General features: G+C 40.8%; 1 protein-coding gene across 1 annotated transcript in view; it reads left to right on the top strand.

Annotated features, from left to right (window-relative positions):
- MOCOS (molybdenum cofactor sulfurase) overlaps positions 1-24,382 on the top strand; it is a 329,100-nt gene that overhangs the window by 121,752 nt on the left and 182,966 nt on the right. The window contains exon 5 of the mRNA XM_068123432.2: positions 19,668-19,744. Coding sequence (XP_067979533.2) covers positions 19,668-19,744 — 77 coding nt within the window. The remainder of the gene's footprint in view (positions 1-19,667; positions 19,745-24,382) is intronic.

The raw sequence follows: 24,382 nt of genomic DNA on the forward strand, positions 1-24,382 counted from the left end.
ACTGAATGTTCCTCAATCTGATCCATTTGTTTTTGAGAACGAGCTATTGTTTATGAAACAAGTAATGAGTAAAGACGTAAGGCGGAAGAAGTAAAATGACCTTCCGCTGTTTCTGATGAATTGCTTTCTAGTGTACCAACAAAACATCAACACTGAAATGTGTCAGCAATTTTTTTTATGGACCTGGAGCTGTTCCAAAAAGTTGTGGCATCTAATCTGTCAGTATGCTAACATTATAAACTTCTCTGAAACCTACGATCTAATTTTAATTAGAATTATTTTCACAGTAATTTTTACCTTGTGTTGGTCATTCTTGCTTGTTTGAGTCGTCTTCCACTCCACGTCTTACATGGGTCATTTTGGGGTCAAACAGTCAAAGATTAGCCCTTGCCATCCTTAAGCCTTGAATTTCAGGCATTGTATATTTATCGAGATTAACTTCCACAGTAGAGATGTGCCACAGCCATCCTCAAAATCTAATTTAAAAGGGTTAATTGTGGGGGTCATAAAATAGCCTTTTCACTGAGTTTGCCTTGTAACTCCTTAACAGTGGCACACAAAGCCACCTTGACACCTGAACTTCTGACTTTCTCCACTGGGGCAGGCAACACATTGCTATCGATGCAACTCTTTTCTTTCCTCTCCCACTGGAGACTGGACTGCCCCAAGGCAGTGCTTTGGTCCTGCCTTATTCCTCACTAGCAAAAGTACCCAGCATTGCCTGGCAACGCAGAGTCGCTTTGTGCCGGGAATATGAAGAGATGGGAGGGGGAGATAGAGGAGGGCGGAGATAGAGGAGGGGGGAGAGAGAGAAGGGGGGAGAGAGAGGAGGGGGGAGAGAGAGGAGGGGGGAGAGGGAGGAGGGGGGAGAGTGAGGAGGGTCGAGAGAGAGGAGGGGGGAGAGGGAGGAGGGGGGTGCGGGAGGAGGGATGGGGAGAGGAGATGAGGGAAGGGGAGGGGAAGGGGGGAGAGAGGGAAGGGAGGGAGGGTGGAGCAGTGGGGGAGGGATAGAGGAGAGGGGGAGGTGGGGTACAAGTATGTATAAGGGAAGGGGGAAGAGGAAGGTGGGATGAGACGGGGGAAAAGTGCAGGGAGGGGGGAATTGGGTAGGGGAGGGGAAGGAGAGTGAAACAGGAAGGGAGGAGGGGAATGCAGTGGAATGGGGGGGGGGGAGGGGAGGTTGTTGGGGTGATGGGGGAGGGGGGAGTGGAATGGAGGGGGAGGGAAATTGGAGGGGGACAGAGTTGGGGAGTAGGAAGGGAGGTGGAGGAGAGCGGGCGGGGGAGGGAAGGGAAGAGTGGGGGGAGGGGGGAGAGGGGAGGATGAGTGAGAGTGAGGAGTGTGGGAGGGGGGGGGGGGGATGGAGGGCCCTCTTTATGCCGTTCACTCACACAGAACATCTCACGGCCTTTTTTACATTGTTCACTCACTCGGAACAACTCACGGCTTTCTTTATACTGTTGGCGCACATGGAACATCACACCACTCACAAACCACTCTCTCACATGATTCACTCCACAGTTTTCCTTGATCGCTCCCTCATATCAAGCTGTTTTAGTAAGACAAGAACAGATTACTAAGTTTGGACCATGTCCAGACAGCTATTTTCCTTTGTAAAAAAGCGACACTGCAGAAACACATTTTATTCACTCAATTTTAAAAAAAATTGGCACGCTCAGGATCTGGGGCCAAGAGAAAATGGGGCAGGCCAGGAGCAAAACACACACACATACACATGCACACTTCAACACACATACACCATATGAGCCCTTGTGAGTGGATCGAGGCACTGTGGCCTGTTCAAAGTAGCGTAGCGGGAAAGCATAAGCACGCATCTAAAGGTCATCAACACGACAACCCCAAAGCGCCAAAGGTTTACCTTTAAAGAAGCCTTTGTTCATCCATTGGTGTACTTTCTACTTCTCAAAGGAAGGACACCAAAACCTCCATAACACCAAAATCATGAAACCTAGCGGCCCCGAACGTTACATGCATATCGCTCAAACTCCAAGGGAGTGCATGAATGAAAACTGGGTGTTTGGGTGTGTTAATTAACAGCCTCGTTTCATTAAAACAAAAACAGGTTTTATCCCTCACAGGGGTCTTGTGCTTTTTCGGCCTGCTCAAAAACGCCTTGCCTTGGAACAGGCCGGAATGTTTTCTGCACGATTAAGAGCTCAAAATTTACGTTTTCACTTTACTCACTCACATCATCGAATGTCTGTTCTTCATACATATTGTCGTGCGACCGCCTTTGATTAAAATCAGATGGTCACGGAAGCCGATTGTGACCGCCTTAACCCCTGAGGCGAAACTCAATGGCGGACTCCAAAAACAAAAGCTACACCAAAGTGCGCGGGATGGAGGGGGTGGCGCAAGAGCCCTGCATTCTTACCTGTTCTCTGGGCGTCTCCAGTGCTGCTGCAAATTAAAGAAATCACACGGAAAACTGCATTCAAGTATGTACAGCAAAATAATACAAGGATTTATTGCCGGTTCCGAGAACAAAGAAATGCCGCGCTATGAGTATGATGCTCTCAACCCCCTATATGGAGTACTCCCACTCGACAGACTTATTAAACAAACCACAGGGCAGACGACGAAATGAACAAAGATGGTGTGTGTGTGTGGTGCGTTCTTAGCTTTGCTCGCTCGGGAGCGTGGCGTGGAGATAGTGCAGGCCTCCTACAGCTAGGCCCTGACACGTGGGTGGGAGGGGTCTTCCCGACGCGACTCGCTCGCCGGCCCCGGTCCCGGTCCTCTCACACCGCAACTCTCAAACGCTCGCCCCATCCGAAGGACCACGGTTTCTGGGGCTGTCGTCTCTGCCCGGCGCTTTGGAGATCGTGAGTGGTTGGCGATGGTACGCACGAGGCCATGAATGCGGCCACCAACGGGGCGAACCTCGGCACAACAGCCGCCCATGCAAGCACGCAATCCGATCGCAGGGAAGATGGGAGGGAATGAAGGCAGGAAGGAACAAGAGGGAAAAATGTCCAGTGCACTCTATCACGACTGCATTCTCTCAGCTCTCCCAAATGGCGTCTGCTCTGCCTCGTGTCCATCTCCGAACTCCTGAAAATGGCGTCTCCTCCGCCTCGTGTCCAACTCTGAACTCTTCCTTCTTCTCCTTGTCGTCACTTCCCTCACGTCCCCCGTCCCGCCCTCTCGTGACGTCCATTTGTCCGCCCTCCCCCATGACGTCAAAAGATCCGCCCCCTTCTCATCGTGTCTCGGCAGGGCGTGTCTCAGCCTGCCCGTTTTGGTGGGTGTTGTTTCATTGATGTGAAAGGGAAGGGAATTAATTAATGTGAGTGCGCTAGGGGCATGAATTCCTACTGTCTAGGTGCGGTGCCAAAAGGGACATTGGATTGACCACAGGGGTGGGAAAACACATAAAGTTACCCTTATCGCCCTGACTACTTAGCACTTCCTGTCCCCGTACAGGAAATACATACGCAATTATCCCGGCATACGCCTACACATACTAACTTAAAGGTACATAGTGGGTTCTAGCTATCGCGACATCCCGGAGCATTCGACCTACACAGTTCTATCTGGCTCTAGATATTCCTCTACCCCTCCCGACATAACAATATGAAACGCTGCATATGTCACTATTGTAGGTGGTTTAGTTTTTTAAATTAGGAACTTCAGGTGATTCTATGCATTATATTATGTGATTTTCCACAATGGCCTCTCACGGGTGAATTAAAGTATATCATCAAAGTTGTGATATTTTAAAAAGAGAGTGGGAAATCTATATAGTATTACGGATTACATAAGATAAAGGCTCTTTCGTTCATAGCTGTTACGTCTGGCCATCTGGTGTATATAGAGCCTTGCACAATAATGCCATAAAAGTAAGCCGTTCCTTATCAACCGATGTTTGTAAGCCATGGAGATACAGTCACAAGTGGTGTAATTGACCTTAGATCATGGTGGATGTCGTTTTTGAAATTAAAATTACAAATGTCAAGAACAATGTAAAGGTGATAAAGTAAACGTGTTAGTCTTCAACCGTTTTGTTGGAGTGCTTGCTTGAGTGCTTAAGCCACTTGGCTTCCATGGTGATATGGAGGGTCACTACTCCATAAGGACATCCCAGGAGTTAAAATGCAACATTAATTAAAGAATTAAAAGCAACGGGACAGGCACGATGTCTGAGAGGTATGCACACTCGCTCTAAGCCACCTAGCCTGGGTTTGAATCCCGACCCTATTATAAAGTGTTATCCCGGTGTTTCACAGGCAGGGTGCTTTATCAATGTGTCCCTCAATTGGACGCTAAACTGGGCGTCACATCTGCTGCAATTTATCCCCCTCCTCCCCTCCCACCTCTCCTCCCATCTCTACCCCACTTTCTCCCTCCACTCTCCCACCTCCTCTCTCTCCCCCAACCCCCTTCTCTCTCACCTGCCCTTCCTTGCGTGCCCCCTTCATAGCTCCCACCGATCCTCGCCACAAACACACACGCACATCAAAATATATACGTATATATCTTTTTTTGCGGGTGAGAATGGGGAATGGAGAACGTTGTTGGGTAAGGAATGAACAATAAAATGAACTAGAAAGCATCTGAAAATGCAAGGCCCATCCGCGTCCATTTGTATTCAGACATCTTCTTCTGTATGTTCAAAATGACAAAAACGGTTTTTAAAAATACATAATGAAAATTGAAGATTTAATGCAACCTTTACCTTTGAGCTTTAGATCTAAAAGAATAATCAGCTTCTAGCTTTTGATTGGTGAACCAATTATCTGACTCAATATGCAAATTATTACAATTTCAGGTCAATTGGATGAAAATTGACGATTTTATGCTGCCTTGACCTTTTAGTCTAAAAAAAACAATCGGCTCCTACCTTTTGATTAGTGAACCAATTTAGTTACCCGATATGCAAATTCTTTAAATTTCAGCTCAATCGGGTGAAAATTGATAATTTTACGCAACATTTACCTTTGACCTTTTGATGTAAAAAAAAAAGATCAGTTTCTAGCTTTTGATTGGTGAACCCAATTCAGTGACCTAATATGCAAATTCTTAAAATGTCTTGTCAATCGGGTGAAAATTGGTGATTTTACACAACCTTTACCTTTGACCTTTTGATGTAAAAATAATGATCAGCTTCTAGCTTTCGATTGGTTAACCAATTCAGTGACCCAATATGCGAATTCTTAAAATTTCAGGTCAATCGGATGAAAATTGACAATTTTATGTGATGCTAACCTCTGACCTTTTGACCTTTTCACCAAATTATTTATTTGCCTTGTCCATACTATCATAGTAAAGCTTGGTTGAAAGTTTGATGACAAAACTCAAATGGTAAATTGAAATTTCAGGTCAATTGGATGAAAATTGATGATTTTAGGTGACGTTGACTTTTAACCTTTTGACCTTTTGACAAAATTATTAATTTTCCTTCTCCGTATTATCATAATAAAGCTGTGGTGAAAATTTGATGACAAAACTCAAATGGCAAAAAAGTTACGGCAAACACACACACACACACACACACACACACACACACACACACACACACACACACACACACACACACACACACACACACACACACACACACACACACACACACACACACACACACACACACACACACACGTGATTACAAAACCCTGTCTCCTGCTGTGCAGGGGATTGGCTAATAAACCACCAGCCCATTCACATTTTGATGAGTTCCTCTCACAGACAATTATTGCACATGTATACAATCAAACCTTTCTTACTGCCATTCTAACTCTCCTCTTTGCTCTTAGACTGTGCCCCCTTTCCTGTCATTGTCCATCCTGTTGAAAAACTTTATCCATGAGACATGAATGTTAACTATTACGGAATGTGGATGTTTAGAAAGTACGAGTAATAAATACATCGTGTTGGATAGGGAAATGATTTGATATCCTGGTAAAAAGCATGACGTACCCTGCTTCGAATGCATGTATTTCTGCTTGTACGAAATCCTGATTATGATTTCAGACTTTATTTCACTTTAGGGTTTTTCAGCTTTTCTCTCAAAAATGGATGATTGGGGCTTTGTCGAATCGTAATAAAAAATTAGTATTTTATACATCACATTCATGACAATTTAAGTGGATAACATTATTATGTTCTGAAGTTATATGTTATCATTATGAAGGATTGAGTTATGAGTAGCCCACATGATCTTCATGTCTGATAACACTGGAATGCATAATTTGCTCCCTCCAATGTTTTGTCAAATTACCTCAACATTTGGCATGATAGTTGATAATCGGATGCAGCTACAATTTACCAATACAGTGGAACCTTGACTTACGAGTTTAATTCGTTCTGTGACCGAGCTCGTAACTCAATATGCTCGTTTCTCAAATTAAATTTCCCCATTAAAATGCATTGAAATGCTATTAATCCGTTCCAGCCCCCCAAAAACCACACCAATTTTTTTTTAAATATACAGTATATATAAAAATATCTCGCGCTTTATATTTCACCTGTATGCAGCATACAAGTTGGCAGGATGGCCTGGACTGGAGGTACGCACACTTGACTCTAAACTGTCCAGCCTGGGTTTGAATCCCGACCCAGCTATAACCTGTCATGGGTGAATCACAGGCAGGGTGATTCATCAATGTGTGTACCGCTAAACTGGGCGCCCCGTTTGCGTCCCATTAGTTGTTGGATGTTAAGGATCTCACCGTGTTTTCCACAAAGAGAAGGCGAGCTATCGCCGGCACTCTGAACAAGTTGTGGCCTGGCATGCTCTTCTCCTCTGCCGTTATATACGTCCTCCTCGGCATCTTTTTCCAGAAGAGCCCTGTCTCGTCACAGTTGAAGATTTGCTGGGGGATGTATCGTTCGGCTTCTATCAGTTCGGCAAAAGTTATAATAAAATCTTCAGCTGCCTTCACATCCGCCTCACCAAGTCGACAACACGCACACCTCGCTCATGTTTTTCGACGATTGCGTGTTTTATATCCAAGCACATCATCCTCTTCTTCTTCTCAGTACTGCCCTTGGCACTCAATTTCTTAGGACCCATGGTTAAAACTAAGAAATTTTGCAAAATAACCAAAATGCGAAAACAAAGCAGCAGCTATATACGGCAGAGATGCTTGCACGGCAAGATAACCACGTGACCGGAACCCACCTGGTGGCGGGTGGCGTAAGCTCCAAAATAACCAACATGCGAAAACAAAGCAGCAGCGATATACGGCAGAAATGCTTGCACGGCAAGATAACCACGTGACCGGAACCCACCTGGTGGCGGGTGGCATCAGCTCCAAAATAACCAAAATGCGAAAACAAAACAGCAGCGATATACGGCAGAGATGCTTGCACGGCAAGATAACCACGTGACCGGAACCCACCTGGTGGCGGGTGGCGTAAGCTCGTAACTCAGATCTCGGCTCGCATCTCAAAGCAATAAACCGCCCGAGCGACGGCTCGTATCTCGGAAAACTCGTAAGTTGGTGCACTCGTAAGTCAAGGTTTCACTGTACTAGAATATAAGGACCGTTGGACGCATGCACAGACGCAGACACACCACCAACACCGAGTTCCTTTTATTGTCCCCCGTCGCACCGCGGAGCGAAAGGGGGACTGTGGTTTTCCCCTCCGTCCGTGTGTGCGTCCGTCCGTGCGTGCGTTCGTGCATGCGTGCAGAAGCGAAGGACTGAATTCTAATTTGGTGTGTGGGTGCAACCCACGTCAAAATCCAAGATGGCCACCGCCATGTATGTCTGAACCTTGTGAGCGGAATATCTTGAAAAATAAGCGAAGTACCAACTTCTAATGTGGTGTGTGTGTGTGTCTAGGCATAAGGAAGAACGCTATTGAAAATTGGGTCACCACGTCAAAATCCAAGATGGCCACCGACATGTATGTCTGAACCTTGTGAGTGGAATATCGTGAAAAATAAGCGAAGTACCAACTTCTAATCTGGTTTGTGGGTGTATCTAGGCATAATGAAGAACGCTATTGAAAATTGGGTCGCCACGTCAAAATCGAAGATGGCCGCCGCCTTGTATGTCTGTGTTACGGATTCGTCACTTCTGTTGTTGTGGTTCTCATCCACTGTAAACATTTTTGGTTGCATGTACTATTATTGTTATCGTTTAAGTGAATTGGAGATAACTGTTTTCAAAAGGTAAAAAAAATTAATGTTTAAAAAAAGAAACCGGATACCGGATCGGGAACCGGACGAAGAAGAAGAGGAAAAGGAGGCGGAGCGAGTAAGGTGGAGCAGAAGCCGAGCTGCTTCGAGGTCTTGAGGAAATGCTGGCGAACGGGGGTCATAAGTGAACTTTGTGTTTCCTGGGAAAGGGATTCCTGTGACAGAGTTGTTATCGCTGTGACAGTTGAACCTGCGTGACAGGTTTTGCGGTTAATTCCGAAGAGAATCATTGGAGTGCCGTTACGTCTCGAGTACGGGCCGTTGGGCATTTTGCCTCGCGCCGGATTTCGCATCGCTCGAGGCTCTTCACCTCGCTTCAACCATTTCACCGCATCCAAACGTTAACCTGGTGCGTGTGTGCAATGTGGATTTTGAGTGGGAATTTGCGGTTCGCCGTGTGGGGAGCCGTTGAACATCCATACCCGAAGGTGTGATTTCCCAGTCGCCTCTTGAGGATACCTTTGCCCATCTTTGGCACTGTGACTGTCAACCGGACGGGATTCTGGTCTCGATACGACATCGTTCTGACGATCACTGGAGCGTGGATCGACTTTGGCTTGATGCCGGGATAGAGACATTGGGAATGTTCTTTTCGCTCACTTGGAGCACAGTGAGTTATATAGTACGAAACTGATGGTACCATCATAGGAATGATATATTGGTTGTACAATTGATTAATATTGTTATTGTACTGTTATTCTTGTGTGACCTTAATACAATACTTGTTTGTTGGTAACAATTGGTGTGGTTTCACCATTGATCTTTGACACACAGAATAACACATCTTTCTGCCATGACTCCTCTCAGGGCTTGGAGGTACACCGTGACCGGGGTTTGGGGAGGAGCACGTAAGTCTGTCTGAAACTTGTGAGGGGAATATCTTGAAAAATAAGCGAAGTACCAACTTCTAATCTGGTGTGTCGTTGTATCTAGGCATAAGGAAGAACGCTATTGAAAATTGGGTCGCCACGTCAAAATCCAAGATGGCCACCACCATATATATGTCTGAACCTTGTGAGCGAAATATCTTGAAAAATAAATGAACTACTAACTTCTAATCTGGTGTGTGGGTGTATCTACGCATAAGGGAGAACGCTATTGAAAATTGGGTCGCCACGTCAAAATCCAACATGGCCGCCTTGCGTCTTCCACTTTGTCAACTCGCATCACTTTACCGACGGGGGACATAGGCGTAACGCTTGTTTTATTGGAGATGAAAGATAAATGTTTGAGTGTGCTTTTCCTTTTTATCCCAGTAAACATTCTCGCTCAAATCTAGGTATGTTGTGTATTTTTTTTTTCCTGTTCAAATATATTCGGTTATATACATAAGTCCATACAAAAAGTATAAATTGCATGTGGAAAACATATTTTATTTCATTTTACTGGCTGTTTTCACGGTAGACATGTTAATCCATTATTTTACAACACAGTTCAATCCTCCTGGTTAATTATTTCCCAGAGATTTCTTTTTCGACTATTTGCCAATGGTTTTTATTTTGCCTTATAGTTCTGATATTTACAATTGCTATTGTAAGGAGGGAGGCACTTATCCAACCAAGATATTCTAGTTTTGTATTTTAAATTAATTTTCTGAAATTTGTAGAATTTGTTTTTCACTTGGAAGTTGTGGGTTATGTTGTGTAAATAAAGATGAAAAAGTCTGATTTAATGCAATTGAATTCCATGCTATAAGGCATTGAAAGGTGAAAATTTATAAAGGGGGTGTACACTTTCTATAGGCACTGTACATGCAAGAACATATGCATGTGAAAGCACTCAAAAACAAAAAAATAATGTGTCTATAGAGGAGTAGCGAAGTGCACCTCTATTCACATTGGTGATCAGGCTTTCTTGAGGGGCTACAACTGATAAATTATTCAAACCTTTCTATCTGACATGTTTTTGCAAATGTTAATCGCCCTCCAACTACATTTGCTGACTTACTTCAGCGAAGAGGCATTCTACAGTCTGTTGTTTGCCGCTAATTGTATACTGAACCTGTGCAGAATGTGCTTCACATGCGATATTATTAGCTTTCCAGTCACCCAATCTGGCTGGCTTAAAAGCCAAGGAAAAGGACTGGCGAGCTTGAGGTTGCGCAGCGGGTAACCTCTTAGACCCGGGCACAACATCACTTTGTTTGAAAGCTTGCACAGCAAATTGTTGTGAAAGAATATGAATGTGAAATTGTTGTTCAAATTGCATTGTGTGTGTGTGTGTGTGTGTGTGTGTGTGTGTGTGTGTGTGTGTGTGTGTGTGTGTGTGTATGTGTGTGTGTGTCAGATTCCTCCAAAAGTATCGATTTACATTACCCTTATGTGATGTGGGGCAGATCTCTTAGAATTGCGAACTAAGATGAGTGGTCATTCTCATAATCTGCCAAATATCATAATTTAGAACTTAACTTAACTGAATCACGGAAGTGAATGAGTAACACTGCCTTGATTATACACAAGTAATGTATCAAAGGCTTACCAAAAAAAACCAAATAAATGACAGGGAATAATGAACAAGCAGTGACCTGTGATTACAATGCTATGGTCCATTAAATGGAGGTGGAAGGATTGAAAGGAAAAAATATGTAGCGCATTAAATCAGGCCTGATGGGAGGATGCTGCAAGTAGGACATAGGGAGTGAGAGGCAGCAATTGCAGATTGACGGGTAGGTGACCGTTTCAGCCTATGCTGCTTGCAAGAATGCTGTTGTGAATGTTAAGCCTTTGATTCAGTAAAAACACCCCGGGGGCATGAAAAGTTTGCAGAATTGCACAGTGGGTCCAGGCAGGGAAGCCCCGAGGGCATTCAAGGCACATGAAGCACACAGTGGCATTGTGGTCTTGTCGGTACAGGTGAAAGAGCCTTGAGGATACCTATCTTAAGTAAGCTCCAATATGGGAGGGAGCAGGTGGTAAAGTCTTGAGACCGCCAGCAGTGTGTAAAACAGCGCAGTCAAAGTGCACACATGATGAGAGACAGAAACATGGCCTCAAAACAAAAGTAAATCTACAATCCCTCCCTATCTTTGCAATATGCAGGACTGAGCAGATTCTGCAACTCCAAAAAGATTATTCAACTCTAAAAAGCTGAATGCAACTTCTCCCCCCAATTGCTCTCTCTCTCTCAAAACCTTAATGACTCAGCTCTAACTCCTTTTGAGCATCTTTTATACTCTTTATAGCACCTGCTACATTTCCCATCACAGAAACGGTTGAACCTATTGGGTCTTTATCTTTAAGAATAGGTGAACCTATACCCATTAGAGTATCAATTCTCTCTTCTCCTTTTTTTCTAAATTGATGTCCTACACCTGGTTGTCTATTAGGCTTATATTATCCTCTACCAAGATACATTCCTTCGCCCTGTGGATTATAGTATGGTGAAAGGAACATCTCATCGCCAGTTGAGTCTGTAGTAAGCCTAATTATTTTAGATTTCTTCAACTCGTGCTTCCTCACAATAACCATTGTATTTATTTATTGGAAAACTTCTCGTAGGTGAATTCTAATATATTTAATTTATCCATTAAAGGAAATCATAGGATTATCTTGGCCAGTGATTCTAAAATTTACTCTGTATATGTTTTTTTTTCCTGACACACGGATACACAAGATTTTTCTGTTCCATATTGAATTTATAACCAATTGGGGTTGAGTATGTGCTTAATGAATATATTGTATTTATTTTTATTCCAGCATTATAAGCACGGTCAATCAAATCACAGGAAGTGAATACCAAATTTATACCTGAAGATATTTGAATTGTATCATCGCTGTAAAAGAGTCCGTTGGTTTCAATATTTTTGAGGAGAAACCCAACATCTCTCTAAATGAATTATCAATTGTGAAATCGACTTTATAATTATTTTTAAGCCTGATGGTTGATTTTAAGTATGTTTTTGAATACAATAGGACAATATTTTTTGGTTCATCACCTTGTTCTTTCATAAGGCGATCAGTTTGGGAAGATATTTGGGAAATCCCATATGCTCTGGGATAAACTATTGTAGTTTTGTATCCACTTCCTGGATTAGAACTAAACTTGTTGTTTTTCTCTGTCATATTAAACAAGGTATTGCAAGTCTCCATGGACAATAAAGATGCTTCATATAGTCCAGGACCTGACTAACATATGTATGCAAATAATTTAGGAGAGGATAACTCAACTGTTATAGGCTAATATCACCCCCAGGAACAACCTGGGATGTGTGCCAAAATCTCTATCCGGGGCGAAAAGCCCGAAAATGACCACGCCCTTTTAAAAATGACCACGCCCTTTTTCATAGGAAGTGCTATTTCCGACATAGCTCTATCTTCTATACCGTTGGAGCTACAGATTTTCTGAGGTGCTTAAAATGTTCAGAATGGCCATGTTTAGGAGGTCATATATTTCCCTACGAGAAAATGACTAAAAAGCGTTAGGTCAACTTATTACCATACAACTACCTACATACTGGAATTGCCATATCATAGTAAAGAAAGCGAGCATTTGATTATTGTAAAGAAATTGTATTTTCAATCATACTATTATCAATGGAATGTTAACTTAAAATGAAAAAAAACTTATTACTTTAGTAGGCAGCAGTACCGAGAGAGCTTAATGTTTCAAAGATCAGCAGGGAATTTGCCCAACAGCCAACAATACAACTTTGAACACCACAATAGTACTGTTTATGTGTCACATAAACCAGGGTCGGGAACAGGAACATGAAGAGTAACACAACAGAGTCCAGTTATGAGGATGATGAGCAGTGTTCATTCAGTGATAGGGTTTTTACAACAATCACCTCCTTTGCATTTGCAGTACTTGCAACACTTGAAATCAGCTACCCTGCATGGACACCCATTCTTACGAGCACACTTGCCACACCTACAGGGATCTGGCAGGCCTTCGGGTTTTGAGATCACAATCTCAGGGACTAATAAACTGCCCCTTCTTACAAAACCATAAGACTCGGCATTCATAATCAAGGTGGCGTCTCTAAATGGGGCTTGGACCCACAGTTGCTGTTGGTAATAGCCTCTTTGGATATGTTTTCTTGCATTAGTTGACGTGCAAGCGGTTCTCTCAAAGTCCATCTTGAGGGCATTGCTATCAAATGCAGCGACACGCAGGTCGTCAAATATCTCCAGGTCTGTTGATGGTTTGAGACACTTGACCAAGAATGTCTCCGCCATCTCTATTGTGCTTTCTGTTAGCTGTGGGCAGTCGAAATTCAGGATCAGAGAGGAATTTCCTAGTTTGCAGACAGCGTTCAGGGCTGCAAGTTTAGTTGATATCTTGCTGGTTGTATCGCACCCAGTCAGCGCATGATAGTATCGCACCCGGTGACGCCCATACTCAATAAACATGAGAGCTTTGATTGTCTCATCTTTGATGTCTGCTTTGGGAGCCAAATTTAAGGTGGTCTTAGGGGATGTAAACGTGATTTTGCTAATAGTTGAGTGTATCAATATCGACCTATTTCTGAGTCGATCATCGATAAATTTAGCACAAGCAGCGCTGCCCTCCTTGATACAGCACAACAACTTGTCTACGATTATGTTGGTCACAATTTCTCCAGTGAGAATATTCTTCAGCGCTACCTGGTCTTGTAGAGGACTACATACCTTCAGGAAATAATCCTCTATGTCTTGTAGAGGATATACAAAGTGGCCTTTGTATATCATGAATATGCTTAATATTAGTATGAAATCGTGTTAAAAATGGCTGTATTTTCGGGCTTTTTAGTCATTTTCTCGTAGAAAACCCATTTGGAAATATATGACCTCCTAAACATGGCTATTCTGAACATTTTAAGCACCTCAGAAAATCTGTAGCTCCAACGGTATAGAAGATAGAGCTATGTCGGAAATAGCACTTCCTATGAAAAAGGGCGTGGTCATTTTTTAAAGGGCGTGGTCATTTTCGGGCTTTTTGCCCCGGATAGAGATTTTGGCACATATCCAAGGTTGTTCCTGGGGGTGATATTAGCCTATAACAGTTGAGTTATCCTCTCCTAAATTATTTGCATACATATGTTAGTCAGGTCCTAGACTAATATTAGTTTGTTGGGTCAAGTTGTAGTAGATATGGAAATGAAGCCGTTTGTCATCACTCGTTTTATAATTAAAGCTAAGGATCGTGCTTCTCATCTTATTTAATATGGGATAAAATCGATAGGAAAATTATCCTTTTCTTCATCGTTAAAGTAGATGTGTTCAAATAAGTCATTTTCTTTAAATATTTTATCAAAATCCTCATTGACATTAATACGAGTTGCAATGACTTCTTCCCAATGATACTACAATCTTTGCTTTTCATATGTTTGCATTGAGTTTCTTCATCAACAACAAAACGAAATGATAAAATCTTAACTCCATTACTACTCAGATGTTTAATAATTTGTCTCATTCCTTCTGGATTACTTTCTAGAATCCCAAGACCACCAGATTCTAGTTTCTCACCATAATTTCTGACTCACTCTTACAATTGTGAATATTTTGTAATGCTGATAGAAACCTCCTCAAATACTTAACCTTCGTTTCTCAATCGCATATGTACCTTAATTGAAATGTAGTAATAATCTTCACCTTCTACTTCTCCAGATCGCATTGCTCTGGTTGTCATATTTACAATAAGAAAAACTTACAATCTTTTCATTTTCATGATTCAAGAACCTACATTTTCTGAATTTTTTTTTCCCAGAAGCAGATTTATCCACAATATTAATAATAACAGCCGTCATTTTGAGTATTCATCAATATAATTGTTTATAAAATATTAAAAATATCCTTTAGTATCTCATCTGTTTAACCACAATATATTTATATCTTTCAGTTGTATGTGTCATATAATTCTCAAATTCCTTTATAGTACATAACGGTAAACAGTTATCTCTCCAATAATTATTTATATCTATGGAATTTAGCTTGAATATATTAAAAGTTCTCGCGTTATTTCTTATCGAGCGATGAGGAAGTGGAAAATATGATTGACTAAAATAAATACAATTACAATAGGAATGTCACCCTCTCGTTTAGTAGCTATCCATTACCGTTGGGTTTCTCTCATTAACACAATCATCAAAGATGATAAAGTTCTTTTTTGATTTATCTAAATCGTGGGGTGAAGTTTTACCATCTGTATTATCACTGAGAATATAAGTTATGGGTTTTGAATTATTTTTCCATTTCGGTGTCTGACAGAATAGTTGTATTATATCTTCAATGTTGTAATCATTTGATTTGTTTTGAAGTTTAAATAAACGGATGATATCTTATTTTCATAGACTAGTGTTAAAACCTTGTGAGAGTAGTTTAAACTCTGACTGAAAGCTTGACTTTGTGAAAATTATTAAATGATCATAATCTAAAACGTTAGGAGCAAGCAACATTTTAAAAAGCAGACAGGTTTTCCCACATCCGCTTGAACTAACTATTAGACATCAAAGTGAATTTGGTATATTTTTATGGTTGTTAAATTTTATCTTATTTCCCAAACGGGTAAAAAAAAAGCATTAATTTATATATTTAGAAAATAAATCATCTAATTTTTACAAGCTTTTTTCGTAGCTCTATGTTTTATCCTAAGTTCAGGTTTAATTTCTAAATAATGAATTATTTTATTTATACAATATCTTGTGTTGATGTTTCCCTGAGAATGACAATTGTGATTTTTTTTTTTTTGTATACTAAGTCGAGGCTCGTGTAAGAGCTAACACATAGAACATATAATAAAGAGAAGAGGAGGCAAGAGGGGCAGAGAAAAGGAAGCACAACAAAAGTAGAGAACAGGGACATCGGGAGATCTGTGGAAGGGGGAAGGCTGAGGCGGGAATAATATATGACATCAATCCATTAAACATTACTCTAATTTGATCAATCTCTTCGATTGCTAGAAAAGGTGTATTATCATCCTCGTATTAATCTTGTAAAGTAATTCATTTTTGATGTAATTTTGAATTAGTTATGTTCGTTTTTTTATATATTTTCTTACTGCCATTAATTTGAAGATAATCACAGAATATACATTGTTTATGAGCTTTTGACTGTGCTGTTATTTTATTAATGTTTCCTATTTAATCCTCCTCTTTCACAAGCTGGACAATTTATTAATTTATCCTAAGGAGTATCAGGAAATTCAAGAGGCACAACATCTGATATGTTGTTTGTATTCAACATTTTTTATATCGTTTGTTTTCTTTTAAATTGAAATTTATATTCACTCTCACTATTGTAATATTAATCATCATTAGTATAAGCATCTTCATCATCTATAAAACTTCTTTCATAACTATAGTTTAAACATAATATTTAAGTATCATAGCTGTCTTCTGTGCCAATAGAGATATGATCATCACTATCATAATCCCCCAAATCTTCAGTTGAATAATGACTCTTTTATTACGAAGAAAAAAAAAGAGTTGAAATTGTTATTTTTAGCAAAGATATACTACTAAATATGTCCTAGAAAATCATCTTTTTCGATCCTATAAATATGATGAATACAACGCATTGTCATGTCTGCAATGAAGACTACAACTATTACAACAAACACCTTCAACCCTACAGATGCACATTAACTTGGTTTCAACTAATATCTCCATTAGAGAAATAAGAAAAAAATACATTGTGATGTCTGCTCAAAAGACTTGTTGAAATACAGGTATAAGAAACACCTTCAATCACGCAAATGCAATGAGAATGCAGAAGAGATGCTTGAATACCCAATTGAAAACACTCATGAAGCATTTAGAATGAATGAATGAATGAATGATCGTTTTAAGGCCATTTTCCCCGCTAGAGCGGGGGTTAGCCTTGCGGGCCCCATGACAATCATGGTTCCCTGTTTGAGGCAATGTTTTTATGGCCGGATGCCCTTCCTGACGCCAACCCTTGGTCGCCTCTTCCGATGCGCAGGGATACGGTGTGCCTATTCTAAATCGGGGTACACACCGTGATCATTCATCCCAGCAACCTGGTACTCAATTTGCCAACCTCGGAAGAATGACAGGCTGAGTGAACCCCCCTGGTGTTAATTCAGCGATCGACCGGGATTCGAACCCAGGATTCTAGGATCCCAAGCCGGCACACTAACCGCTAAGCCAACACCAGGCTATTAGAGATCATGAAGCATTTAGCATTTAGATGAAGAACATGAAGAACATATCATGAAGCATTTAGAGAACATATAAAAATATAAACTTTTCATTTTAAAGAACCAGAACCAACATCAATATCTGAGGCAATTTATATGGTTAAATCATTTGTTGAAACTAATTGGCAACATCCTGAGAGAAATCAATACAATACTTTAACATTTCATATTGGAGTAAAAATTAATATGGTGAGAGAAGATGCTGAAGAAAGTTTATATGAGAAAATATCCTCCTCGCTTTATCACATCATTCCAAGATTTTTTAGTTTGTGGTGTTTATGATGAACTTCAGATGTATGAACTAAATGTTGATGACAATGTGACAGGTAGTGGATTTCATATTGAAACAATCATTTTTTGGGGATATACAAAACTTGAAATCAGACTCCGTGAATGCTTATTCTTATATTGATTTACCAAGAGAGATAAAGCTTAAAACAGCGGTTGTTACTGTTCAAAACAAATATGCTAAATGTTTCCTATGATCTGTTCTTGCTCACCTACATCCTCCGCCATTGCACCCAGAAAGAGTACGCACCTCATTATATAAAATATGAGAATACCTTCAATATAAAGTTCCCAATGTCATTGTCAGATATTTAAAATTTTAGAAAATGAACAATCTATCTGTTAATTTATGTGGATTAATAGACACAAACAAAGTTCAGATATTACAAAATTTCAGATAACTATAAAAATGACAAAACATACATTGACCTTCTGTACGAAAGGTCGGAAGAAAATTTACATTATCCTGACATCAAATATTTATCAAGATTGACTACTTCTCAAGCATACAATCAAACTAATAAAACATATCCCTGTAAGTGATGTTTTAACTTCTTTCACACAAAAGAAACATTAAACCAACATTCAAAATACTGCAGTGAACATAAATCAGCCATTAATTATGATGACAAAAGCAGGTTCAAATGTAGCATTAAAAAAAGCAAATAAGTCTATAAAGCATCCGTTTGTAACATACACTGCTTTTAAAAGTATCCTAGAAAAGATAGATACTGTTTCTCCAAATCCAAATTGATCATACACAAATAAATACCCAAAACATACTCGTTATGGTTTCTGTTATTATATCAAATCAACTGTTTTGGCTTAGCCTGTTTTGGTTTAGCCTGGTGTTGGCTTAGCGGTTAGGGTGCCGGCTTAGGATCCTAGGATCCTGGGTTCGAATCCCGGTCGATCGCTGAATTAACGCCAGTGGGGTTGACTCAGCCTGTCATCCTTCCGAGGTCAGCAAATTGAGTACCAGCTTGCTGGGATGAATGATCACGGTGTGTACACCGTATCCCTGCGCATCGTAAGAGCGTGACCAAGGGTTGGCGTCAGGAAGAGCATCCGGCCATAAAAACATTGCCTCAAATAGGGAACCATGATCGTCATGGGGCCCGCAAGGCTAACCCCCGCTCTAGCGGGGAAAAATGGCCTTAAAAAAAAAACAAAAAAAAAACTGTTGGAGCAAATACGAGTACAACAAGTTATAACTGTACAGTGAAGAAGATGCCACCAAGAGTTTGTAAAATGACTGTAAAAAAAACAGTATTTGATTATCTAAGATAATGCAGAAACTTATAAACCAACCAATGGCATTAACGAAAGATGAGAAAAGATTTTTTTTAAATTCCACCATTTGCCATATTTGTCAAAATAAAATCAATAGAGAACCAAAAGTTTGAGACCATTATCATCTTACTGGTAAATATAGAGGACCTACTTATCAAAGTTTTAATCTAAATTTTTAACTTCCCTCTTTCATTCCAGTCTTTCTTCACAACAATGAAGCACTTCACAACTCACTACGAAAAGCATATTTTTATAAACATATTGAGTAAAACCAGTGGAGACATTTCAGCCAGTCCTAAAACTGACGAGAAATACATCCCATTTACAAAAGCAATCTCCACCTCTCCCAAAACTTATATTAGATTCTTTAACTCATTTCAGTTTACGTCAAGTCCATTATCTAACTTGGTATGAAATACCAAGTTTTGCGATTCTTAAAACTCATTTCTCAAATCAGGAAGAAATTTAACTCTTATCGCAAGAAGGTGTACTGTATATCCCTAAGAATCTCCCTGAAAAGGTAGTGGCAGCAGAAACAGTAGATGTGTTTAAATTGGAATTATATAGTTACCTAGAAGCATTGGAGATAGTTAGGGACAGGGATATTGGCAGAACTTGGTGGTAACTTGTGTGTGGATGGGTGATGTCATCTGGTGTTGGTGTAGCACAGGCATGATGGGCCAAATGGCCTCTTCCTGTATTAAAGTTTCTTGTTTATTCTTGTATATCCCTGTAAATGAGCAGACTCATCAAAATTACTAATTATTTTGTTTTGCAGAATGGAGGATGGAACCATTCCTTTCATAGATATCATTGCCCTTAGACATGGCTTCAATACCCTCGATAAACTCACTGGTATGGAAATCATAAAGAGCACACAATGCATGACAGGTTACAATTATTTTACACAATTTTGTTCGAAATTAAATTTAAGGAATTTGTTGCACAGGCCGTATTAAGTCTTTAACCCCTATCACCATTTTGTTACATCGTAATTTGTAAAAAGTTTTCAGTTCAGCCTGACAGGTTGAGCTTACTGTATTATGAACCAGTCATTTTGTTAAATTCTTGCCGATGTTGTGAAGACCATGGAATTTGCTGTCATCATGGTCAACAAATGCCTTTCTTAGGGTGAAAGGGGGAGGTGGGGAGAGTTTTTTTTTTATCACAAAATATTTTTTCTTCACAAGCAACATTTTTGCCTTGGTTATGTTGTGGGGCTCGACCTTTTCACTGGACATGGAATTTTGCCATTAGCCAGTTTCTGTTTGGTACAAGTGGTAATGGCTCCATGGAATTTTATAGATTATCTGAAAGTACTCCAGATATCAAAATATTTCCACACTTTTCTTCCTCTTTTGAAAATATATTTATCCATTTAACCAACGAAAGCTCTCAAAATTGCTGTCATCTCTCTCTGAGGCCGAAGCACAAGGCCTGTTCTGTTCAAATTGAGGCCATCTATTCTGTTTGCTATCTTCTCGCCTCCATTCTCATTCTGTGTCCTCTCTCAGCCCTATGATGCCTCCCAGCTCCTCGAGGATGCACATATTCTTCTAGTAACCTCCACATCTCCACCCTTTTCCACTCTATTACTCCTATTTTCCCCATTTGTGGAACTGGCTTCTGCAGACAGTTCAATTCAACTCTTCCCTCCAGGGCTTCAAGCCAGCAGGGCACCACCATCTCAAGTCATCCCCCATCCTGACCTGTGAGCTTTTCTACCCCCATTAACCCAACACTATTATTTGCAGGTTCCTATGCTCCCTCTTCTCCTCTCTCTCTCTCTCCTCTGTTCCGATTCATTAATTCCCTTGCTTGTATCCAACTGTTGCACACATTGCCACACTGTCAGTCTCCTCTGTCACTTCACTCTTCCCAGAGCCTAGAATTTGTATGAATTTTTTACAGCGTAGCACATAGGGCATAATCATCAAGAACAGTGTTTGTCCGTCTGTATGTATGTATGTATGTATGTATGTATGTATGTCCCCTCAAACGTATACCAATCAGAGCTGAGGATCTGGTCACATGACAGGGTGATGTGATTACGTCTGATGTCATTATGGCGATACGGCGGCTGATTCTTCACACTCTGGCATTTTGATTCCAATTCGTTCAAGCCGAACATATCGTCGAACCTGTCATATATCACAATCGCCATGCTCTACCTTTACGTTTTTCATTCTGTGTGAAACACAAACAAACTGATTGTAAAAATGATATTCAAATATCGAAAGCATCAGCGTTACACCTCTTGCGACAATACGGTACGTATAGGCTTTAGGCTTCATGCCTCACATTTGGGCCGCTTTGGAAAAATTAAGCCCAGGTTTCTTAATACAGTAGTGTATCATTTCAGTAGTATCGTTTTCGTAATCGTAATAATAATAATATAGTAAACTAGCGGGGTCACCCGTGGGAATCCCACGGGCATGGATGTGTGTGACATTTCGACATATTGAGTTAGATGCTGCACCTGCACATACAGTTATATAAAATGGTTACTGGCAATTGATCACATCCACAAATGATGTAATCCACACAATTTATGTACTTTACATAACGTTAATAGGAATACATGCCCGTGTAGATGGGAAATACAGTTTGTTTGAAATAAATCACAAATATCAGAAGAAAGTTTTTAAAATTTAGAACTATTCTCACTCAGAGTTAAACATCACCGTAATATTATGCGGTTGCTTCAACGTTTTCGGTGAATTATATGTCATTCCCATCTACACGGGCATGTTGTATTCCTATTAACGTTATGTAAAGTACATAAATTGTGTGGATTACATCGTTTGTGGATGTGATCAATTGCCAGTAACCATTTTATATAACTGAATGTGCAGGTGCAGCATCTAACTCAATATGTCGAAATGTCACACACATCCATGCCCGTGGGATTCCCACCCGTGGGAATCCCACGGACATGGATGTGTGTGACGAATTTTAAATATATGTCGACTGTTATTTTAGGCGGTGTATTTTCGTTTATCATCATGGCGCGATTTAAAAAAATATATCTCTGCATTTTCCTCTCCAATACCTCCTCACACTTTACACACACACCGGCCCATGTTTACATATACACACACACACACACACACACATATACACCCACACACATGTACACATACACACACACACACACACGTACATCGACACACATGCACACACACACACACACACACACACACACACACACACACACACACACACACACACACACATACAGACACATATACACACACACATATATATACACATACACACACACACAGACATATATATATATATACACATACAACAACAACATGCATTTTAAGGCCATTTTCCCTGCTAGAGCGGGGGTTAGCCTACATACACATACACACACATATATATACACACACACACACACACGTACACATGTCCCACATGTATATATCCCACATCCCACATCCCACATCCCACATGTATATACATGTTTAAAGTGTACGTGCCCTTCCCCCCTCCCCCGCCCGGCAACGCTGGGTACTTCTGCTGGTACTAATACAATAAAAACGAAGAAATATCTCTCGGTAATTTCATGAAACTCGGTGGAATTGGATGAAATTCGCTCAGTGAATTCACTCGGTTTATTCGGTTCGGCTCGGTTCACTCGGTTTAAATAAAAAGCGATAATGTCGACATGTTACCGTCTGTGTCATGTTGGGCGGTGTATGATACTGGTTGGCTGTTGGGCGGTGATATGGTGTATTTTAAAAAATATATCTCTGCGTTTTCCCGCGTTGCTGACACCGAGTCTAAAACCATCAATAACTAGAACGGGCACTCGGTAGAGCGCATACCTTCGCCGCAGCTACTGTTCTGTACTTGGCATGGGAGTGTAGGGAACAGAACAACAAAAATACGATTTTGACCTTTTCGTGACCTTGACCTTGACCTTTGACCCGATTGCTCCCAAAATCTAATCAAATGTGTCCCGTATAATAACCAATCATCCCACCAAATTTCATGCAATTCGGTTGAATACTTTTTGAGTTATGCGAATAACATACACACACACACACACAGACATACAAATAAATACACAGCGATCAAAACATAACCTTCCGCTTTTGCGAAGGTAAAAATGAAATCAGATGGTGAGTTAGATTGGAGATAAAGGCGTGAGAGAGACTCAAGATCCGAAGGATCGGATCGGATTTTCTTCCCGTTTTTTTTCAACCGAGTCTAAAACTATGTTAGCGACTGCGAAAAATGAAATGATATATCGAATTAGAATTGAAATAAATCTGTGTGAGAGAGAAAGACAGCACGGGCCTAACTAAATAGGCCTCAAAGCTATTCGACAAGGAGGAGTGGGTGGAGCTACTCTGCAAACCGAGTAAGCCACACCCCGGACAGACGTCCAACAGACAGAATCATCTATCTATAATTCCAGTAATCTCTGTGTGTGTGTGTGTCTGTGTGTCTGTGTGTGTGTTTGTTTGTTTGTCTGTGACCGCTGTTTCTCGACAACCACGGGTCCGATATACTTGAAACTTGCCAGGTATATTGCTGGGGACCCGAGGATGTGCCTTTTCAAGGTTTGAAATTAATCGGACAAGTAGTTACCGAGCTATGTCCAAAAAACGATTCAACCAATCAGAGAGCAGCGAGCTATCACGTGTGCCGAACGTGGCGAACAGACTCTGCCTCGGACGGCACATTTGAGAGCGTATTCATTTATTTCACGTTGGCAAACTATGTTGCCGCTATGTTGGCGTTAAACTATGTTTTAAAACTAATTAAAACTAATTTGCGATTCTTTCGCTTTCCTGCGCGTTTGTGCATGCTATGGCGATTTCTTTACCAAACTCCGCAAGCCGTTCGCTTTGGACCAAACCATTTCATGTAAATAGAGGGGGGGGGATTGTCACCGTACTCGCAAGCCGTTCGCTTTGGACCAAACCATTTCATGTAAATAGAGGGGGGGGGGATATAATTTTAGATATAGATATAGTACGGGCATGCCCTAGTATATTATAATATAGACTAGTATAATCTATTGTATAATCATAATAGATGATTATAATCATCTTTGTTTATAAATATAAAGCATATATACTCAGCGTTGTATATATGGGTGTGTGCCTCGTTTGTATATATGGGTGTATACTAGCAGAAGTACTCAGCGTTGCCGGGCGGGGGAGGGGGGAAGGGCACGTACACTTTAAACATGTATATACATGTGGGATGTGGGATATATACATGTGGGACGTGTGTGTGTGTGTGTGTGTGTGTGTGTGTGTGTGTGTGTGTGTGTGTGTGTGTTTGTGTGTATGTGCAGAGGCGAGTGAGGAGCGATTGGAGAGGCGAGTGAGGAGCGATTGGAGAGGCGAGTGAGGAGCGATTGGAGAGGCGAGTGAGGAGCGATTGGAGAGGCGAGTGTGAGGGATTGGAGAGGTGAGGGATTGGAGAGGAGAGGAATGTGAGGGATTGGAGAGGAGAGGAGTGCTAGGT

Source organism: Myxine glutinosa, chromosome 7 (assembly GCF_964187855.1).
Source record: "Myxine glutinosa chromosome 7, kmMyxGlut1.1, whole genome shotgun sequence".
Lineage (NCBI taxonomy): Eukaryota > Metazoa > Chordata > Myxini > Myxiniformes > Myxinidae > Myxine > Myxine glutinosa.